The sequence below is a fragment of the Pelobates fuscus genome, chromosome 11 (genome assembly GCF_036172605.1).
Source record: "Pelobates fuscus isolate aPelFus1 chromosome 11, aPelFus1.pri, whole genome shotgun sequence".
In the NCBI taxonomy this organism is placed as follows: Eukaryota; Metazoa; Chordata; class Amphibia; order Anura; family Pelobatidae; genus Pelobates; species Pelobates fuscus.
In genome coordinates, this window is record NC_086327.1 from 131,276,037 (window position 1) to 131,297,916 (window position 21,880).

The window sequence follows — 21,880 nt, forward strand, 5'->3', positions numbered from 1 at the left end:
CAGTATATATTATTATCCTCCCGGTATATATTATTATCTCCCCCCAGTATATATTATTATCCTCCCAGTATATATTATTATCCTCCCCAGTATATATTATTATCCCCCCAGTATATATTATTATCCCCCAGTATATATTATTATCTCCCCAGTATATATTATTATCCTCCCAGTATATATTATTATCCTCCCAGTATATATTATTATCCCCCCAGTATATATTATTATCCTCCCAGTATATATTATTATCTCCCCAGTATATATTATTATCCCCCAGTATATATTATTATCTCCCCAGTATATATTATTATCCTCCCGGTATATATTATTATCTCCCCCCAGTATATATTATTATCCCCCCAGTATATATTATTATCCTCCCAGTATATATTATTATCCTCCCAGTATATATTATTATCCTCCCAGTATATATTATTATCTCCCCAGTATATATTATTATCCCCCAGTATATATTATTATCTCCCCAGTATATATTATTATCCTCCCGGTATATATTATTATCTCCCCCCAGTATATATTATTATCCTCCCAGTATATATAATTCTCCCAGGGGCGGGGTATAATGGAGACAGGGGGCGGAGTAACCAGAGGACGGGCTATGACTGCAATGGGGGGGAGGAGGTAAGATGGAGGACGGGGGTGGAGTCACGTAGTGGGTGGGGTTAACAGTGGCCCGGGGGAGGAGGTAACATGGCGGCCGGGGGCAGGGACATGTAGTGGGTGTGGCCTGACGGCGGCCACGGGAGGAGGTAACATGGCGGACGGGGCGGGGACATGTAGTGGGTGTGGCCTGACGGCGGCCACGGGAGGAGGTAACATGGCGGCCGGGGGCGGGGACATGCAGTGGGTGTGGTCTGACGGCGGCCGGGGGAGGAGGTAACATGGCGGCCGGGATTGGCTGCTGCAGGAGGCCGGGTACCATGGCTGCGCTCGGAGCTCGGGCTCTGTGGATGCTCTTTGTGGCCGGAGTCGGTGTCACCGCCGCCGGGAGGCAGAACTTGTATACACCCACAGAATGGCGGGAGCCGGGGCCATTCACTGTCACTGTCCCCGAGGGGCCAACGGGGGCCACAGTCCGCAGGAGGAGGAGCCTGGAGCCAATTACCGAGCCTCCCATCCAGGTGTACGGACAGGTACTATACAGAGACCCCATCCAGGTGTACTGACAGGTACTATACAGAGACCCCATCCAGGTGTACTGACAGGTACTATACAGAGACCCCATCCAGGTGTACTGACAGGTACTATACAGAGACCCCATCCAGGTGTACTGACAGGTACTATACAGAGACCCCATCCAGGTGTACTGACAGGTACTATACAGAGACCCCATCCAGGTGTACGGACAGGTACTATACAGAGACCCCATCCAGGTGTACGGACAGGTACTATACAGAGACCCCATCCAGGTGTACGGACAGGTACTATACAGAGACCCCATCCAGGTGTACTGACAGGTACTATACAGAGACCCCATCCAGGTGTACTGACAGGTACTATACAGAGACCCCATCCAGGTGTACTGACAGGTACTATACAGAGACCCCATCCAGGTGTACGGACAGGTACTATACAGAGACCCCATCCAGGTGTACTGACAGGTACTATACAGAGACCCCATCCAGGTGTACTGACAGGTACTATACAGAGACCCCATCCAGGTGTACTGACAGGTACTATACAGAGACCCCATCCAGGTGTACTGACAGGTACTGTACAGAGAGACCCCATCCAGGTGTACTGACAGGTACTATACAGAGAGACCCCATCCAGGTGTACTGACAGGTACTATACAGAGACCCCATCCAGGTGTACCGACAGGTTCTATACAGAGACCCTATACAGAGAGACCCCATCCAGGTGTACTGACAGGTACTATACAGAGACCCCATCCAGGTGTACTGACAGGTACTATACAGAGACCCCATCCAGGTGTACTGACAGGTACTATACAGAGACCCCATCCAGGTGTACTGACAGGTACTATACAGAGACCCCATCCAGGTGTACTGACAGGTACTGTACAGAGAGACCCCATCCAGGTGTACTGACAGGTACTATACAGAGAGACCCCATCCAGGTGTACTGACAGGTACTATACAGAGAGACCCCATCCAGGTGTACTGACAGGTACTATACAGAGACCCCATCCAGGTGTACTGACAGGTACTATACAGAGAGACCCCATCCAGGTGTACTGACAGGTACTATACAGAGACCCCATCCAGGTGTACGGACAGGTACTATACAGAGACCCCATCCAGGTGTACTGACAGGTACTATACAGAGACCCCATCCAGGTGTACTGACAGGTACTATACAGAGACCCCATCCAGGTGTATGGACAGGTACTATACACCCATCCAGGTGTACGGACAGGTACTATACAGAGACCCCATCCAGGTGTACGGACAGGTACTATACAGAGACCCCATCCAGGTGTACGGACAGGTACTTTACAGAGACCCCATCCAGGTGTACGGACAGGTACTATACAGAGAGACCCCCCATCCAGGTGTACGGACAGGTACTATACAGAGAGACCCCCCATCCAGGTGTACGGACAGGTACTATACAGAGAGACCCCCCATCCAGGTGTACGGACAGGTACTATACAGAGAGACCCCCCATCCAGGTGTACGGACAGGTACTATACAGAGAGACCCCCCATCCAGGTGTACGGACAGGTACTATACAGAGAGACCCCCCATCCAGGTGTACGGATAGGTACTATACAGAGAGACCCCCCATCCAGGTGTACGGACAGGTACTATACAGAGAGACCCCCCATCCAGGTGTACGGACAGGTACTATACAGAGAGACCCCCCCATCCAGGTGTACGGACAGGTACTATACAGAGAGACCCCCCATCCAGGTGTACGGACAGGTACTATACAGAGAGACCCCCCATCCAGGTGTACGGACAGGTACTATACAGAGAGACCCCCCATCCAGGTGTACGGAGAGGTACTATACAGAGAGACCCCCCATCCAGGTGTACGGAGAGGTACTATACAGAGAGACCCCCCATCCAGGTGTACGGAGAGGTACTATACAGAGAGACCCCCCATCCAGGTGTACGGAGAGGTACTATACAGAGAGACCCCCCATCCAGGTGTACGGACAGGTACTATACAGAGAGACCCCCCATCCAGGTGTACGGACAGGTACTATACAGAGAGACCCCCCATCCAGGTGTACGGACAGGTACTATACAGAGAGACCCCCCATCCAGGTGTACGGACAGGTACTATACAGAGAGACCCCCCATCCAGGTGTACGGAGAGGTACTATACAGAGAGACCCCCCATCCAGGTGTACGGAGAGGTACTATACAGAGAGACCCCCCATCCAGGTGTACGGAGAGGTACTATACAGAGAGACCCCCCATCCAGGTGTACGGAGAGGTACTATACAGAGAGACCCCCCATCCAGGTGTACGGACAGGTACTATACAGAGAGACCCCCCATCCAGGTGTACGGACAGGTACTATACAGAGAGACCCCCCATCCAGGTGTACGGACAGGTACTATACAGAGAGACCCCCCATCCAGGTGTACGGACAGGTACTATACAGAGAGACCCCCCATCCAGGTGTACGGACAGGTACTATACAGAGAGACCCCCCATCCAGGTGTACGGACAGGTACTATACAGAGAGACCCCCCATCCAGGTGTACGGACAGGTACTATACAGAGAGACCCCAGCTCTACTAGACAGAGTAACTGAGCTGAGTCCACTCCCCGGCAAGAAAGCTTGACTTTGGTCTCTCAGGAGCTCTACCACCCAACCAGGCTGCATCTCTCCTTCCAGGCAGGGGTCATCCCCTCTGCCTATTCCTCTGCAGCTCTCCTTCCAGGCAGGTGTCATCCCCTCTGCCTATTCCTCTGCAGCCTTCCTTCCAGGCAGGTGTCATCCCCTCTGCCTATTCCTCTGCAGCCTTCCTTCCAGGCAGGGGTCATCCCCTCTGCCTATTCCTCTGCAGCTTTCCTTCCAGGCAGGTGTCATCCCCTCTGCCTATTCCTCTGCAGCCTTCCTTCCAGGCAGGGGTCATCCCCTCTGCCTATTCCTCTGCAGCTCTCCTTCCAGGCAGGCGTCATCCCCTCTGCCTATTCCTCTGCAGCCTTCCTTCCAGGCAGGTGTCATCCCCTCTGCCTATTCCTCTGCAGCCTTCCTTCCAGGCAGGCGTCATCCCCTCTGCCTATTCCTCTGCAGCTCTCCTTCCAGGCAGGTGTCATCCCCTCTGCCTATTCCTCTGCAGCCTTCCTTCCAGGCAGGGGTCATCCCCTCTGCCTTTTCCTCTGCAGCCTTCCTTCCAGGCAGGTGTCACCCCCTCTGCCTATTCCTCTGCAGCTCTCCTTCCAGGCAGGCGTCACCCCCTCTGCCTATTCCTCTGCAGCCTTCCTTCCAGGCAGGCGTCATCCCCTCTGCCTATTCCTCTGCAGCTCTCCTTCCAGGCAGGTGTCATCCCCTCTGCCTATTCCTCTGCAGCCTTCCTTCCAGGCAGGTGTCATCCCCTCTGCCTATTCCTCTGCAGCCTTCCTTCCAGGCAGGTGTCATCCCCTCTGCCTATTCCTCTGCAGCCTTCCTTCCAGGCAGGTGTCATCCCCTCTGCCTATTCCTCTGCAGCCTTCCTTCCAGGCAGGTGTCATCCCCTCTGCCTATTCCTCTGCAGCCTTCCTTTCAGTCAGGTAACTACCTCTACCTGCACTGTGATAGCTCCTGTCTTTACAAAGACACTTGCTGCTCTCAGGCAAAGCTCTCTTTTAGACTTGTTCCAGGCTAGAGGGGTCAGCAGCCTGCAGATCGGTCCAAACGCTCTTACTGGGATCCCTAAAAATCCACATTAGAAACACCGTTCCTGAAGGAACTAACATATAATTCATTATTTTGAACTCGGATTGGCTTTGGGAATTAGTCCTTAAACATGTGTTAACAACCATAAAAACTATAAACATACTTATAGGGGAAGAACAAGCAACATAATAATTTCTCAAATATATCACATAATTACTACTTTCCAAACTATTGGAATACAAAGATATATATAGCATACAACATGTCAGTTTTTACAATATCCTAATTTGCATATTGCTATAATGCCAACAATGTATTTAAAAACAGAGGGCAATGGAGAGTCATAACAAGCCTAAAATAATTCTCTTTTCGGGGCAGTCCTAAACGCCGGCGGGCAGCATAGAACATCCCCGTCATCCGGGGCACACCGGCGTTGGTGATCCTGGGGTCTGCCAGGCGGGCCCCCTGGCCATGTGATCACAGGGTCCTCGCGATCACATGGCCGGAATAGCCGGCTTATGCAGTGCCTTCAGGGGGCCTACCTGAACTATCAGGCAGTCCCCCTCATGCCTTTTAAAAAAAAAAAAAAAGTTAGGGTTTTTAAATTAACTAAAAAGTACTTAGATTGTGTGTGTTTGTATATTATATTATGTATGTGTGTGTGTGTGTGTATATATGTATATATGTATGTATGTGTGTGTGTGTGTGTGTATATATATATATATATATATAATCATTAATAAAAGTGTATTTTAATATATATAATTATTTATTAAAATACACTTAGAATGACGTTAATTACATATATATTAAAAATCAATAAAAGAAATGAAAAAAATTAATTTAAATAAATGTAAAACAATTATATACCAGTTTTAATTTGTTCTAAGTGTATTTTGATATTGATATACATATATATTAAATTCAAAATACATTTATAATGATATACATATGTATCTATATAACTTTAAAAAATATTTCTTTATGTATAGATACATATATATTTAAATTCTACAAATATATTTTTACATGATTAAGTCATTTTATTTATTACAATATGAGGGACCAGCCCAACGCCCCAAATTTGGCTCTCAAGCCCTATATTTAACCCTGTAACTCTCAAGGATACCATAAAACCTGTACATGGGGGGTACTGTGTTACTCGGGAGACTTGGCTGAACACAAATATTATTGTTTAAAAACAGTAAAACATATCCCAAAGATGATATAGTTGGTAAAATTGAATTTTTTATTTATTTTTTGCATTATTCACATACACACTGTACTTTCACTGATTAATATAATTGTTGTGATACGTTTTACTATTTCTAAACACTAATATTTGTGTTCAGTGAAGTCTCCCGAGTATAACAATACCCTCCACCCCCATGTACAGGTTTTATGGTGTTTTAAAAAGTTACTGAGTCAAATATAAGGCTTGAATTTTCTTTTTTTCACATTGAAATTTGCCAGATTGGTTATGTTGCCTTTGAGACCATATGGTAGCCCAGGAATAATAATTATCCCCATGATGGCATACCATTTGCAAAAGTAGACAACCCAAGGTATTGCAAATGGGGTATGTCCAGTCTTTTTTAGTAGCTACTTAATTGCTATGAGTGTCAAAAAAAACACCAATAATTTTTTTTTTTTATTTGGCATAGACTAGTGGGAAAATGCTTGCATGAAAAGAGTCAATATAACCCAAGTGTAATACCTTAGGTTGTCTTCTTTTAAAAAAATATATACATGTAAAGGGTTATTCAGGGATTCCTGACAGATATCAGTGTTACAATGTAACATTCGTTAATTTTAAAGAAAAAAAAATGGTTTGGAAATAGCAAAGTAATACTTGTGCTTATTGCCCTATAACTTTCCAAAAAAAGCTAATAACGTGTTAACATTGGGCATTTCTAAACTCAGGACAGCATTTAGAAACAATTGAGCACAAGTGTTTTCTGGCGATTGTAGATGCGCAACAGATTTTGGGAGTCAAAGTTAGAAAAAGTGTGTTTAAAAATCTTTATCTTTTTTTATTTATTTTTTTTTTTATTCATATTTTATAATTTATTTTTTTATAGTAAACTGAATAAAGAAAATGATGGTATTTTTAGAAAAAACATTTAATGACGAGAAAAACGGTATATAATATGTGTGGGTTCGGTAAATGAGTTAGAAGGACATTACAGTAAAACACAAACACTGCGGCCCTGGTCCCAAATGGTAAGAAAATTGAAAAGGGGGCTGGTCACTAAGGGGTTAAACCTTTTTGTCCTGAGAATTCAGACATGGAGTTACACCTCAAACTATTTTCCTAAACCTGTCCCTTCTAGGGTTAACATAACATTATCATATATATAAAAAAAAAAAACAGACTTCTAAACCTCAAACAGTAGAATGTGGCCAAACCGGTGGGTCTGGTGTCTCCCTGGCCCCGAAAAGCCAACAAAACCAGGAAACCATTTTACAAACCCTGGCAAACTCCCAAGAGATACTCACAAACAGTTTTATGTTCTCAATGATCTGCAAAGTATACTCAAATGCTCCCCCTATACAGATACCTACAAAATCTGTAAACCGCTACCCCCGCACTCCTTCATGCGTACATAGTGTTAAATTAGAGATTTAAGCCGTATTAGTTTATTGGAATACCTCTCAAGTGTTCCCTATTTAGGGCCCAAATGCGCCTTTTTTCTAGGAGCTCCATATTGTTGGAGTGTCTGAGTGTATAACCGAGCTCCACAGCAATACTCTTCCCAGTAATGTGTCTTTAACTCCTTAGTGACCGCGGACGTACAGGGTACATCAGACAAAAAAAACGGTCGTTAACGACCGCTGACGAACACCGTACTTCATAGAAACATAGAAACATAGAATGTGACGGCAGATAAGAACCATTCGGCCCATCTAGTCTGCCCAGTTTTCTAAATACTTTCATTAGTCCCTGGCCTTATCTTATAGTTAGGATAGCCTTATGCCTATCCCACGCATGCTTAAACTCCTTTACTGTGTTAACCTCTACCACTTCAGCTGGAAGGCTATTCCATGCATCCACTACCCTCTCAGTAAAGTAATACTTCCTGATATTATTTTTAAACCTTTGTCCCTCTAATTTAAGACTATGTCCTCTTGTTGTGGTAGTTTTTCTTCTTTTAAATATAGTCTCCTCCTTTACTGTGTTGATTCCCTTTATGTATTTAAATGTTTCTATCATATCCCCCCTGTCTCGTCTTTCCTCCATGCTATACATGTTAAGATCCTTTAACCTTTCCTGGTAAGTTTTATCCTGCAATCCATGAACCAGTTTAGTAGCCCTTCTTTGAACTCTCTCTAAGGTATCAATATCCTTCTGAAGATAGGGTCTCCAGTACTGTGTACAGTACTCCAAGTGAGGTCTCACCAGTGTTCTGTACAATGGCATGAGCACTTCCCTCTTTCTACTGCTAATACCTCTCCCTATACAACCAAGCATTCTGCTAGCATTTCCTGCTGCTCTATTACATTGTCTGCCTACCTTTAAGTCATCAGAAATAATCACCCCTAAATCCCTTTCCTCAGATGTTGAGGTTAGGACTCTATCAAATATTCTGTACTCTGCCCTTGGGTTTTTACGTCCAAGATGCATTATCTTGCACTTATCCACATTAAATGTCAGTTGCCACAACTCTGACCATTTTTCTAGTCTACCTAAATCATTTTCCATTTGGCTTATCCCTCCTGGAACATCAACCCTGTTACATATCTTTGTATCATCCGCAAAAAGACACACCTTACCATGAAGACCTTCTGCAATATCACTAATAAAAATATTAAAGAGAATGGGTCCAAGTACAGATCCCTGAGGTACCCCACTGGTGACAAGCCCAAGCTTCGAATATACTCCATTGACTACAACCCTCTGTTGCCTGTCACTCAGCCACTGCCTTACCCATTCAACAATATTGGAATCCAAACTCAAAGATTGTAGTTTGTTGATAAGCCTTCTATGTGCAACAGTGTCAAAAGCCTTACTGAAATCGAGGTAAGCAATGTCTACTGCACCACCCTGATCTATAATTTTAGTTACCCAATCAAAAAAATCAATAAGATTAGTTTGGCATGATCTCCCTGAAGTAAACCCATGTTGTCTCTGATCTTGAAATCCATGTGTTTTTAGATGTTCAACAATCCTATCCTTTAACATGGTTTCCATCACTTTCCCCACTACTGAAGTTAGGCTTACTGGCCTATAGTTGCCCGACTCCTCCCTATTACCTTTCTTGTGAATGGGCACAACATTCGCTAACTTCCAATCTTCTGGGACTACTCCTGTTATCAATGATTGGTTAAATAAATCTGTTAATGGTTTTGCTAGTACACCACTAAGCTCTTTTAATAGCTTTGGGTGTATTCCATCAGGTCCCATTGACTTATTTGTCTTTACTTTTGACAGTTGAAATAGAACCTCTTCCTCTGTAAACTCACGTGTAATAAATGACTCATTTATCCTTTTTCTTAACTGAGGTCCCTTTCCTTCATTTTCATCTGTGTCTTTAACTCCTTAGTGACCGCGGACGTACAGGGTACATCAGACAAAAAAAATCATGATCACTTCCGCGGCACATTTGAGCGCTGGAAGTGATCATGATTGCTTCCAGCTGCTCTAAGAGTATTGCAGCTATGTTGAGGCATCCTGCAATACCCCATCTCGCCGCTGGGTGACCACTTCCCTGGAGCAATCACTTCCGAGTTGCTCCACGTAGCACCCGGCAGTGAGGCAAAGCATCGGAAGCTATCAGGCAGGTTTCCAATGCTTTGCATGTCTGCTGAGTGCCTCGAGGGGTCAAGGCATTCGGTGAAGAATAAAATAATTTAAAATAAATATTAACTCTCCCTCCGTTCCTATTCACTTTCCCGACCGCAGCCGTTCCCCTCTGAAAGATCGCTCTGCTAGCACTGTATCTAACCCTGCAACATTCCATGACACCCTAAAACCTGTACATGGGAGGTACTGTTTTACTCGGGAGACTTCGCTGAACAGTAATATGAGTGTTTAAAACAGTAAAGCATATCACAGCGATGATATTGTCAGTGAAAGTGAAGCTTTTTTGTTGTTGCATTTTTCACACTTTCACGTCACTTTCACTAATGATATTGTGATACGTTTCACTTTTTTGAAACACTAATATTTGTGTTTAGCGAAGTCTCCTGTGGACAGGGGCGGACTGACCACTCGGGCAGATCGGTCATGGACCGAGGGCCCGAGGCAGTCAGGGGCCTGGCTGCCTTAACAGTCATACTCTCTCTGGCTGGGGAGTTCAGAGATCTCCCCAGCCAGAGAGGCACAATTAACATGATATGTGTTCCCCCTCACCTACTGAGACCTGGCAGCAATCCTGCTCTTGCCAGGTCTCCTCCATCCTCTCTGCGCGGAGCTCCGTGTGAGGGGAGGAGGCGGAGCCCAGGAGAGGGGAAGTGACATCACTTCCTGCCTCCTCCTCTCCTCTCCTCCTGCAGAATATACTGAGTGAGCAGCCTGTCAGAGTCAGCAGGTATGTAAATCAACCATCTCCACCTCAGCACCCATCTCCTTCAGCCCCATGCCCCCTCCACCCACCTCAGCACCCACTTCATCTCCCATGCCCCCTCCACCCACCTCAGCACCCACTTCATCTCCCATGCCCCCTCCACCCACCTCAGCAGCCACTTCATCTTTCATGCCCCCTCCACCCACCTCAGCACCCACTTCATCTTCCATGCCCCCTCCACCCACCTCAGCACCCACTTCATCTCCCATGCCCCCTCCACCCACCTCAGTACCCACCTCATCTCCCATGCCCCCTCCACCTCAGCCCCATGCCCCCTCCACCCACCTCAGAACCCACTTCATCTCCCATGCCCCCTCCACCTCAGCCCCATGCCCCCTCCACCCACCTCAGTACCCACCTCATCTCCCATGCCCCCTCCACCTCAGCCCCATGCCCCCTCCACCCACCTCAGCACCCACTTCATCTCCCATGCCCCCTCCACCTCAGCCCCATACCCCCTCCACCAACCTCAGCACCCACTTCATCTCCCATGCCCCCTCCACCTCAGCCCCATGCCCCCTCCACCCACCTCAGCACCCACTTCATCTCCCATGCCCCCTCCACCCACCTCAGCACCCACTTCATCTTCCATGCCCCCTCCACCCACCTCAGCACCCACTTCATCTTCCATGCCCCCTCCACCCACCTCAGCACCCACTTCATATCTCATGCCACTCCACCTCAGCCCCATGCCCCCTCCACCCACCTTAGCACCCACTTCATCTCCCATGCCCCCTCCACCCACCTCAGCATCCACTTCATCTCCCATGCCCCCTCCACCCACCTCAGCACCCACTTTATCTCCCATGCCCCCTCCACCTCAGCCCCCATGCCCCCTCCACCCACCTCAGTACCCACCTCATCTTCCATGCCGCCTCCACCTCAGCACCCATCTCCCCCTTAACTCACATCAGTGCCCACTTCATCTCCCATGCCCCCCCTCCACCCACCTCAGCACCCACTTCATCTCCCATGCCCCTCTCCAACTCAGCACCCACCTCCTTGAGCCCCATGCCTCCCTCCACCCACTTCAGCACCCATCTCCTGCTTCACTCACCTCATCTCATCTCCCATGCCCCCCATCTACCCCAGCACCCACTTCATCTCCAATGCCACCCTCCACCTCAGCACCCACCTCAGCCCCATGCCCCGCTCCACCTCAGCACCCATCTCCCTTAGGTCCTACCTGGGCCCCATGCCCACCTCAGAACCCATCTCCCCCATCACCCACCTCAGCCCTAATGCCCCGTTTACCCATCTCAACCCCTATCCATCCCTACACCCATCACAGCCCTCACTGCACCCACTACAGCCCCTATACCTTCCTGCACCCATTATACCACCTATCACTCTTCCATTCTCTACAGGCACTCCCCATGCACCTACTATGGTCCCTATGCCCCATTGCACCTACTAGAGCCCATATCCCCACACGCACACACTGCAGCTACTATCCACACACACAGCCTTAAAGGGACACTCCAGGCACCCAGACCACTTCTGCCCATTGGAGTGGTCTGGTTGCCAACTCCCACTACCCTTAACCCTGCAAGTGTAATTATTGCAGTTTTCATAATCTGCAATATTTACCTTGAAGGGTTAAGTCCTCAGCCACTAGAGGACACTTCCGTGTTCATAGAACACGAAAAGTGTGCTATAACATAGCTGGACGTCCTCACGCTATGTGAGGACCTCCAGCGTTGCTGAAATCCCCATTTGAAAGCATTCAATGCTTTCCTATGGGGAGGTCTAATGTGCGTGCGCGGCATGCGCATTAGGTCTCCCCGGCAGCGTGGGCAGATCCTGACCAGGAGCCGAGGGACATCGACGCTGGATACAGGTAAGTCACTGAAGGGGTTTTAACATGGGATGGGGGGTGGGAGGGAGAGGGGACCTGCAGTGCCAGGAAATCGGTTTGCTTTCTTGGCACTGGAGAGTCCCATTAATATCTATTATCCATACAAACACACATTACAGCCCTAGTAAACCCCAGACGCCTACTACAGCCCCTACCACACACACTGCAACACAACCAGCTGTCTCAACTCACATACTGCACTGCAAACAGTCTCACTTAAATCACCAGAAGCCTCACTGTATGCACACAATCCCACAAGCAGCATCCCCACACATGGAAAACAACATGCAGCCTCCCTACACAAAGCCTCCCTACAGTTATCACAAGCAGCATTCCTACTATTGCAATACTGCATACAGCCTCCTTACACACTCACACACACACACCATAATTACAACCATCTATATAGCACAAACATATTCTGCAGTGCAGTACAATAGGTAAAAGGCAAAAAAATGTACACAACACACTGAACCCCACAAGTCGCCTACAAACGTTTGCAGGCTACTTGTATGGACTTGTATGACTGAAAACAAATGTGGGGGATGCTGCTTGTGATGTCACCAGCAAACACAGGGGAAAAAAACTTTGCACCAGAAGGGGGCCCTTGGTCTCCTATTGCCCGAGGGCCCTGTGAGTTGTCAGTCCGCCCCTGCCTGTGGATATCCGCACCCCCCATGAACAGATTTTATAGTGGTGGGTTTTTGTTTGTTTTTTTTGACACTCAGATTTCGAAATTATGAGCTGGTCAGTTTTTATTCTTGTGTATCATCATTGTGTCAATTCCTCAGTGATAAAATAGGTGATTCAAATACAGTGGGACCCTGGTTTACAAACGCCTCGGTTAACATTTTCGGTTTACAAATGAAAATCCATTGAAAATAATGCCTCTGTTTACAAAATTGTTTTGCAATACAAAGCAAGTTTCCCCAGGATGCATTGCACCTGGGAACTTTTTTTAGCACCGCCCCCTGCATGCTGGAGCCTGTGGGTAGCATGTGTCGTCGAGTGTGGAGGTGTTGGAGCGGCTTTTGCATCGAGGGAATTGTTGCTGGACAAGGCGTACCGTGCACTAAAGTGGCAAGCCAGCCGGAGCGACCACTGGATGACTGCTGACAGTATGCAGGAGGGTGAGGACTAGAATGGCCCAGGCTTATTGTAGGAGGCCGGTGAGAAAGACATTGACTTTGGCAGCTCGGCAGAATTTCGGCTCTGGGAAATCCGCAGTACCAGGAAAGCCCTGATGGGCCTTCCTAGAGCTGATAACATAGGGCCTAGTCTCTCTGCTGGCCATCATAGAGTGGGAGCTGGAGCAGGATTACCAACGCCTACTCAACCCAATTCGGCCCTAATATACCCTGCAGGGAGAGCAGGAGAACTGGGTGGCGAACCCAGACCTACCACCCTACAGCTGGGGAGACCTGGCTGGGGTACCCCCTGCTTCACTACCAGCTATAGAAATAGGGGACCTCGTAAATTGGTCCGGGGAAAACCCCCAGTTGGCAGGTGGAGATGGGCCTGAGGTCTCTCTACCGGCCCTACAGGGATGTTGGGCAGCCTTCCCAGATCCCCCAACCACAGCCGGAGGTACCGGGAGTAGGGACAGTTGGTCCTATTACCCAGCGGCAGTTTACCTTACAGGGAGAGGAGACAACAGGTCCCCCTCTCCAGCGGCAGCCAAAGACACCAGAAGAGGAGACAGCTGGTCCCTCTTCTCAATTACGAGGGGGGGCCTTACAGACTGGTCCTGTGAGGAACCCCAACTGGCTGGTGGAGATGGGACCGTCCACCGGCCCTACAGGGATGATGGGCAGCCAGCCCAGATCCCCCAACTACAGCTAACGTTACCGAAGGGGAAGACAACCGGTCCCCCTTCCCACCCCAGCTGGACATACCAGGAAGGAGGACCGTCGGTCCTACTCCTCAGCAGCAGCATACTGTACAGGAAGAGGGGATAAGCGGTCCCCCTCCCCAGCGGCAGATGCCCAACCCAGCTCTAGCGGTAGTGGATGGGGTGGCAGCATGCTCCTCCAGCTGATTGAATCTTATTCAATTACCTCCTTATTCAGTACCTGCAACTCTGTTAACTTCCTTAGCCATCACTTCCAAATTCCTTCTGCTACCTCTTGTCTTAAATCCCTATTATATTCTTTAGATTGTAAGCTCATGGGCTGTCTACCTAAGCACTTTGTATGAAAGAGCTTCAAAGTCTAGACCACCTCCACAACACACAGTACAATACTCTGCAGTGTTTGTAGTGCGCCTGTAGCCTCCACAACACGCAGTACAACTACTACTTTTGTTCGGCTGTCCGTATGCCCCGTTGGTTTACCGAACCCCATCACTGTGTGACCCCTTGCACCTTCATAATCACCGACCACCCTTGGCTGTTAACCATAAATTGGTTATTAGTTCCTCCACAATACGCAGTTCAATACTTCGCAGTGTTTGTAGTTCTTTGTGTGTCCCTTTTTAAAGATTACTTAATGTAGCTGGAAGGAACCAGAGTCTTGCATAATTGTTTATAGAACACGTTCATTATCATGGGTGTTGGTTGTGGTGTTAATCACAAGAGCAAGAAAACTGTCAGTTTATACATAACAATATATCATCCATCTTTTATAGCAGTGAGTCAGCGCACCTTCTGTACAATGGGTTTCACTTTATCAGAGAGTGATAAAACACAAATAGCTCAAATTCACGGTTCCACTTTATAAAATATTTTATTCTGTGCTTTGCCTGTATGTTTTCTGTGACTCCACTTCTGACTCCACTTCTGTGACTCCACTAATATATACCTTTTGCTCCATCCATCGTTGGCCTATGGAACATATCCAGCAAGTGACTTTTTTTTTTTTTTTTTAATTGAAGGGCTGAATTAGAACCCCTGAAAATAACAGCTGAATATTAAAACCATTCTTAAAGCATTCCGGTACATAGATTTAAAAAGTGCAGCAGTCACCGTGGAAACAAGTGGAATGTTCCTGCGGAATTGGTCCAGGTTTGAACCGTTAGCCTCATTTGGTTGTTGTGTAGAACACTTGTTAAGAAGGATGCAGGCGCTATTTTAACATTTAGCCATGCCCACAGCGCACTTGATATGGTGAACTAGGTAACTACAGATAATGTGATATTTTGGGGTTGCTCCTCATTGGATCTTGTTCTTGTTGAGGGGGGGGGGAGGGGTTTATCATCTGAAATATTGTACATTTTTTCTTTGAACCCATTATTTTATTTAAAAATAAAAAAAGTATCATTGTATGATTTTATTTGTTTCATTTGCAGGTCAGTCTGAATGATTCTCACAATCAGATCGTCGTACATTGGGCTGGCGAAAAAAGCAAAGTGATCGTTGGTTTAACCAGAGACAGTCAGACGTTCTCAGGGACTAAGAGCAGTAATGTAAGTTTTATGTTTTGTTAGCAGGCGTTTCCTGTTACTGATGGCACAGATATCACACATTACCTATTCTTGTGATAGAACGAATGAAAGCATCGCTGATGTTTGCTGCGAGAGAATGAAAACAAGGATTGTTTGACGTTGCGTTATGGCTGATCTGTGGCCGCTATGGCTCCTGGAATTCTGTGTGAAAACTCTGCCCATATATGTTGAGAGAGATTATTTTAATTTAAAGGATCACTATAGTGTTTGTTTTCCTGACCCTATGTAACCTTTAGGTCACTGCTCCCTTTAACCCCTTCAGTTACTTACTTTAATCCAGCGCCGAGCTCCCTTGGCGCTGGTGGCCTCTCCTCCCACTCCGACATCGGCTCCCGAGTGGAGCGGAATGCGCATGCATGGCAAGAGCCGCTCGCGCATTCAAACAGTTCATAGGAAAGCATTTCTCAATGCTTTCCTATGGACGTTCTGCACACTGAATGCGATTTTCGCATCCAGCATCGCGGAAGCGCCTCTAGCGTCTGTCAGGAAGACAGCCACTAGAGGCTGGAATTAACCCTGCAGCGTAAACATAGTTTCTCTGAAACTGCTATGGTTACATCTGAAGGGTTAAAACCTGGGGGAGACCACTTAATTGAGCTAAAGTGGTCTGGGTGACTATAGTGTCCCTTTAACGAGCAGTCTATGTGCAGATTGTGAAATTTGGAACAATTTCTGCTTTTACCGCCAGAATTAACCCCTTAAGGACCAAACTTCTGGAATAAAAAGGAATCATGACGTGTCACACACGTCATGTGTCCTTAAGGGGTTAAACTACTAGTTGTTGCCTTGGAAACTGCAATTCTTCATGTTACTTGTACATGTGATATATATTTCTTTTCTTTCCAGTCCTTTAATATTGGGTTGCTGGAACCGGGCTACTAACTGAAGTGTGAATCTAAAAACAGCCGATATAAAAACTCACTTGAAGGATTTTTCCACTTTGGCTACTTTGTTCTAAAATGTGAAATCCTCTTGAATTCCAAAGCATTCACGTGTTGGTGCATGAAACAATATGAGTAATAATTACAGATCGGTTCTGATATTGATCTTCATGAAAAACATTGGTTTGATTAAACCAGGGACTACTGTAAGATTGGAAATGTTTGTCTAAAATAGGCAATTGTTAAATTTCTCCAACTCTGCTAGTTGTCCAGGCTGGCTGTGTTTAATTTGTATTGTTTTCCGGGTATTGTCTGGTGTTTCAGAGTTGTAATAATACCCCCTTGTGGTACCACCGCAGTTACTTTACAGGGGGTATTCATGTACCCGCTGAGCGACCCCTGACACATAAGAGTGTGTGGTCAAACGTCGTTCATTTTCAAGGACCTAGGTTTAATGGCAATGACTGTACCCTGGCCCCCCAGGGGCCGGACTGGGAAGTAAATTCACCCGGGCATTTTTTAATTACACCGGCCCACTGAAAAGGGGGCGGGGACAGATAGGGTGTGTATTCTCAATATAAATAAAAAGATAAATAAAAACAAGCATTGATTGTATCCCCCCCCTCCTTTCTTACCTTTAGCCTGGGGGGACTGCCCCCGTGCTGCTGCCATCCCTGGTGGTGCTAGTGGTGAGTGAACTCTAGCCTGTGGGGCTAGAGTTCATTCTCCCAAGACCCGGAGCGTTTCCATGGAAACGCTCCAGATCTTGCGAGAGGAACCCGGCGTAGCTGCAAGATAGAGCTCCTCCAGGTTCCTCTCCTGTCTCCCTCCCCAGCCAGCGGCTGTGTTTCACTGCATGTGGGCCGGTAAGGGAGATCTTTGATATTCCCACCGGCCCGTCATGGAAAACAGCGGGGCCGGCGCTCGGATGGACTGGCCGTGGAGATCCTGTGATCTCCCCTGCCGTCCTCAGCCCATGTACATAGCGTTTTCCCGGTGTGCCCGATGGCCAGTCCCCACTGAAATACCATGGCTGGTTTGCCTGGCTGTGGTGACCTAGTGCACAGGTTTGGAAGATTGTCCCTCTCATCATAAAGTGGTCTGTCTGTCTGTTGTTCGGTCTGGCGCTGGTAAGTTTATACCGTGGCAATCTGGATCAACAGCAAAAAACAGATGTGAGGAATGATGCAGTTGATGGACACATGTCTCTTTTTCAGCCCATGTAACTATCTCCAGGGCATGCCGCCTCCCTGGTCTCCATAGAAACAGATTAATGGTTGGTGCAGACTGTAATTACTGCCGTTACTACCTGTAATCTCTTGTTGCAAGGAAGCTTTAAAACTCTGTTAGCTGAAAGAAATCGAATAAACAAGAAATGAGTGTCCTAACAATAAAAATTTACTTTTAATGATTCTATTAAAAATTTTTTAGTAACTCAATAAGGATAAAATATCCAATATATATAAGTGGATATTCAAAATAATGAATAATAATAAAATACCAATGTGCTGTTACTGACTATTATGTATAGGTAGGTCTCATATAAATTGTTTTAGAATCTTTTCAAATAGGTCAAGAAAGTACATCGAATTTATTCTTAGAACTCTGAACTTCCTTGTGCAAAGAATTGAGCATTAAACGGAATAAGATTCTCTTAAACTAGTGAATTAAATAGCCATAGATTCGCCTTGTGCAATAAATTAAGCACTAGATCAAATAGAATTCTCTTAAATTAGTGAATTAAATAGCCATAAATTCGAATTTATGGCTATTTAATTCACTAATTTAAGAAAATTCTATTTGATCTAGTTCTGTTTAATGCTCAATTCTTTGCACAAGGAAGTTCAGAGTTCTAAGAATAAATTCGATGTACTTTCTTGACCTATTTGAAAAGATTCTAAAACAATGTATATGAGACCTACCTATACATAATAGTCAGTAACAGCACATTGGTATTTTATTATTATTCATTATTTTGAATATCCACATATATATTGGATATTTTATCCTTATTGAGTTACTAAAAAATTTTTAATAGAATCATTAAAAGTTAATTTTTATTGTTAGGACACTCATTTCTTGTTTATTCACTTTGGTCTATGGGTTAACCCCTTAAAGAGTGTTCCTTCAGCTTCCCTTTTTTCTTTCTTTTTTCTGTTTATCTGAAAGAAATCGAAAACGATAAAAATAAGAGTGGGTGATGTGAATGTAGTAATGACATATCGCAGGACAGTCCCATTTTGGAGCTGGTGTGCTGGGTTAGGGCCCTTTGGCATTTTGCTCCTAGAAGCTTCGGAGATGTAACTCTGGCCCTGCTCACACCTTTCTGTTTTTCTCTTTATTTTTTATTATGATTTCGTTTTTTTTAAATTGGTGTCCGTGAGATTGGTTAATGTTTTGTTTAACCACACAGCATTTGCTCTTTTAACGATATTGACTTTCTCTCGTCTGCCTGCTGTTTGTTGAATCAGGTGGCGTTGTGATAAGTGCAGGTCACACTGCAATCAGTGTTTAGCCTCAGGTCAGGGTTTCTGGTAAACATGCAGACGCGTCTGTACAGAAAACTTGTTTTTCATTTACATAGATATTGAAACCTGTCTGAACTGTACTCCTGATTTGTCAATGCGTAGGACTTCTGTTCGATGCTGGCTGGGGGTGATGTAAGATGCTGCTCAGCATTAGAAATGTCTGAAAACTGGTTTCTCAAAATATCTTATCTTCATCATCTGGTTTCACTTTTAGCTGCACAGGAACTAAGCTGCAGGAGATGTATATCAGTAAAAACCGCTCCCTACCTTCCAACTTGAGCAGCTCTCCAAATGAACAGGGTATTTACTGCATCGATCAACATGTTTAACCCTTGACTGCCTGCGCGAGTGATTCTGTGCAGGGCCTAAGGCTCTTTTATAATCCCATTGTACAGCGCTACGGAATCTGATGGCACTATATAATAATAGAACACCATTTTTGGGAGTTAACCCGTTAAGGACAGAGGCCATTGTCCAAACTCTGAACCAAAACAAAGTTGTTGTTTTTTGTTTTTTTTTTCTGTGCAAAATGTATTGATTTTACAAACTTTTGCCGCAATGGCCATAGCAAAAAATCAACGGTATAACATGGTACAGGTGAAGTATATTGAAGATACAGTTTGGCACGTGTTTTTAGTTATGGCAGGGCTATTGGGTTGTAACCGTGTGTAGTCGCTATCTAAAAGGAGTGTGTGAGTCACTCTGTAGACGTTGTCACCATTATCTTGGCCTGGTCGTATTGGTGTGCATTAAGCACCGGGTCTGTTGAGACTGGTGTTCGTTTGTGTCCTCTACCAGGCGATATTCCTGGGGTATTTCCCCGTGTGTGGAACAGGGCTTAGTGTGTGTTCCTATGGAATGGTCGTGTAGGCTTCCGTCATGTGGTGACTCGCTAGGTGAGGTCTATTCGTGGGTGGTCTAGTTGTGTGTGTTAGGTCCGAGCTAAAAAGGGTATGGTTAAGATGAGTCCGTATATGCCCGTTGAGAAGCCTGTGGAGGCAGCCTATCTGTTCCGTCTGGTTGTGACTTTGCTAGTGTTAGGCATTAGTGAGTGCAGGACCGCTTGGGTGATATGTGGGCTCCATCAATTGCTATTCCCCTGTAACCCAGGGGCTGGGGGGGAGGATGTAGGAGGGGTGTTCGAGCTCCGGAGTGTGTGGAACCCTTCCCTTGGTTGGGGTTTGGGCAGTCTAAGGTATTGTGGAATGTCCTGTAGAACTAGTATTGTCCCGTTTTTCAACTGGGGTTGATTGAAGTTGGCTTCCAGTTAGGTCGTCGCTTCTTGTATTTCCCCGTGGTCAGGGGATTCTACGCTCCTCGCTGACCCACGCCTGGGGCTTGAGGTTACATTTGTGCGTTGGTTCTTTAGTCCCAATGTGTTCAGCAGTGCCGGTCCTTCTGCAGGGTCCGAGATTTTGTAATGTTTTCCCTCTTTGGTTATCCATAAAGTCTGTGGTGTCGCCCACCGGTAGTTGATACCTGCTTCCTGGAGGGTTGCAGTGAGTGGTCTCATGGTCTTGCGCCAGATGAGTGTGTCTCTACTCAAGTCTTGGAATAGGGAAAGTTGGCAGTTTTCAAACTCGAAGGGGGTTTGTCCTCTAAATGCTGCCATTAATCCCAGCTTGTCGGTCATAGTGCAGCAACGCACTGAGCAGCCATGTTTGGTAAAAACTCTGCTACCTTGGCCTGCTGCTGCAGTTTCACTCAGAACACTCACAGCATCAGGCCATAGTTTCTCAAGATAATTGAATTACTTTACTGAGAGATATCTCTCAGCAAATGATAACAAAGCAACCTAACAGAACCTTTGGTGTGTAGTTCACCCACAGACTTGGATGAAGCTTAAAATCCACTGCTGTAAACGGGGAATGAGCTATGTTAGCCTTTCAGGAGTGTTCTGCAAAGTTATTGCAGCCTAGGTGTAGATCCAGCAATTCATGATACATAAGCAATAAAAAAAAGTCTGCATAATGTTATTAATTTATTCATTGACACCGGCACAGTTCTATTCCCGCCTTTCTTGTAGTTTCTCATAAATTTAGAAATTAAAGGAGCACTCAAGCAACATAACCACTCCACCCTCCACCCACAGAGTACGGAGTGATACCATTTAGCAACAGTTTGACCTCTTATCTGGTTTCCGCCAGGTGCCAAATCGCACCTCCTCTCTACCAGAAGCTCCTGCTTCGAAGCTTCTGTTGGTTTTCTTTAGCTAAGCATAGTAGTCGATAGCTTTCAGCAGAGTGTGGAGCGGCAACTGACAAACCCCTGGTATGTAGTCAGATTGTCATTAAACGGTTGACGGCTTGCATTCACCATAACTACTACACCACGCTCTAGTGGTTATGGCCCTTTGAAAAGTATGACGTGTTTTTAAAAACTGTGGTGAAAATGTTTGCCCTACTTTTATAATCACATGTTTTGGTGCATTAGCTTCATTAAAGCCCTGAATCAGTGTGGTCCTTGGTAGATTTCCATTTCAGCCTGTTATTCAATGAGAAATATAATGGTAACAAAAGTTAATTTGTGAAACATAGCTTTTACTCCAGGTTAACTTGTCACATAAAGCACACAATAGCATTTGTCTGTCTTGGCACAGTGCGACTTGATGCTATAATTGTCATGCTGAGCAGGCTAGCTAAAAAGACATTTAAATGACATTTTACTATTTCTTTTAGGTGTATCATTTCAATTCGGACAGCTATAAGACACAAAACCAGCACTATGGAAGAAGCTTAACTAAAGAAAATATAAAGGATGGTGAGTGACATTAATGTTTGCAAT

At 45.9% G+C, this 21,880-nt stretch overlaps 1 protein-coding gene across 3 annotated transcripts in view; it reads left to right on the forward strand.

Moving 5' to 3' along the window:
- Nucleotides 1-893: 893 nt before the first annotated feature.
- SORL1 (sortilin related receptor 1) overlaps nucleotides 894-21,880 on the forward strand; it is a 90,713-nt gene continuing 69,726 nt past the window's right edge. For all 3 annotated transcript variants that reach the window (XM_063436228.1, XM_063436226.1, XM_063436227.1), the window contains exons 1-2: nucleotides 894-1,154; nucleotides 15,532-15,648. In XM_063436228.1, coding sequence (XP_063292298.1) covers nucleotides 903-1,154; nucleotides 15,532-15,648 — 369 coding nt within the window. In that variant the 5' untranslated portion in view covers nucleotides 894-902. The remainder of the gene's footprint in view (nucleotides 1,155-15,531; nucleotides 15,649-21,880) is intronic.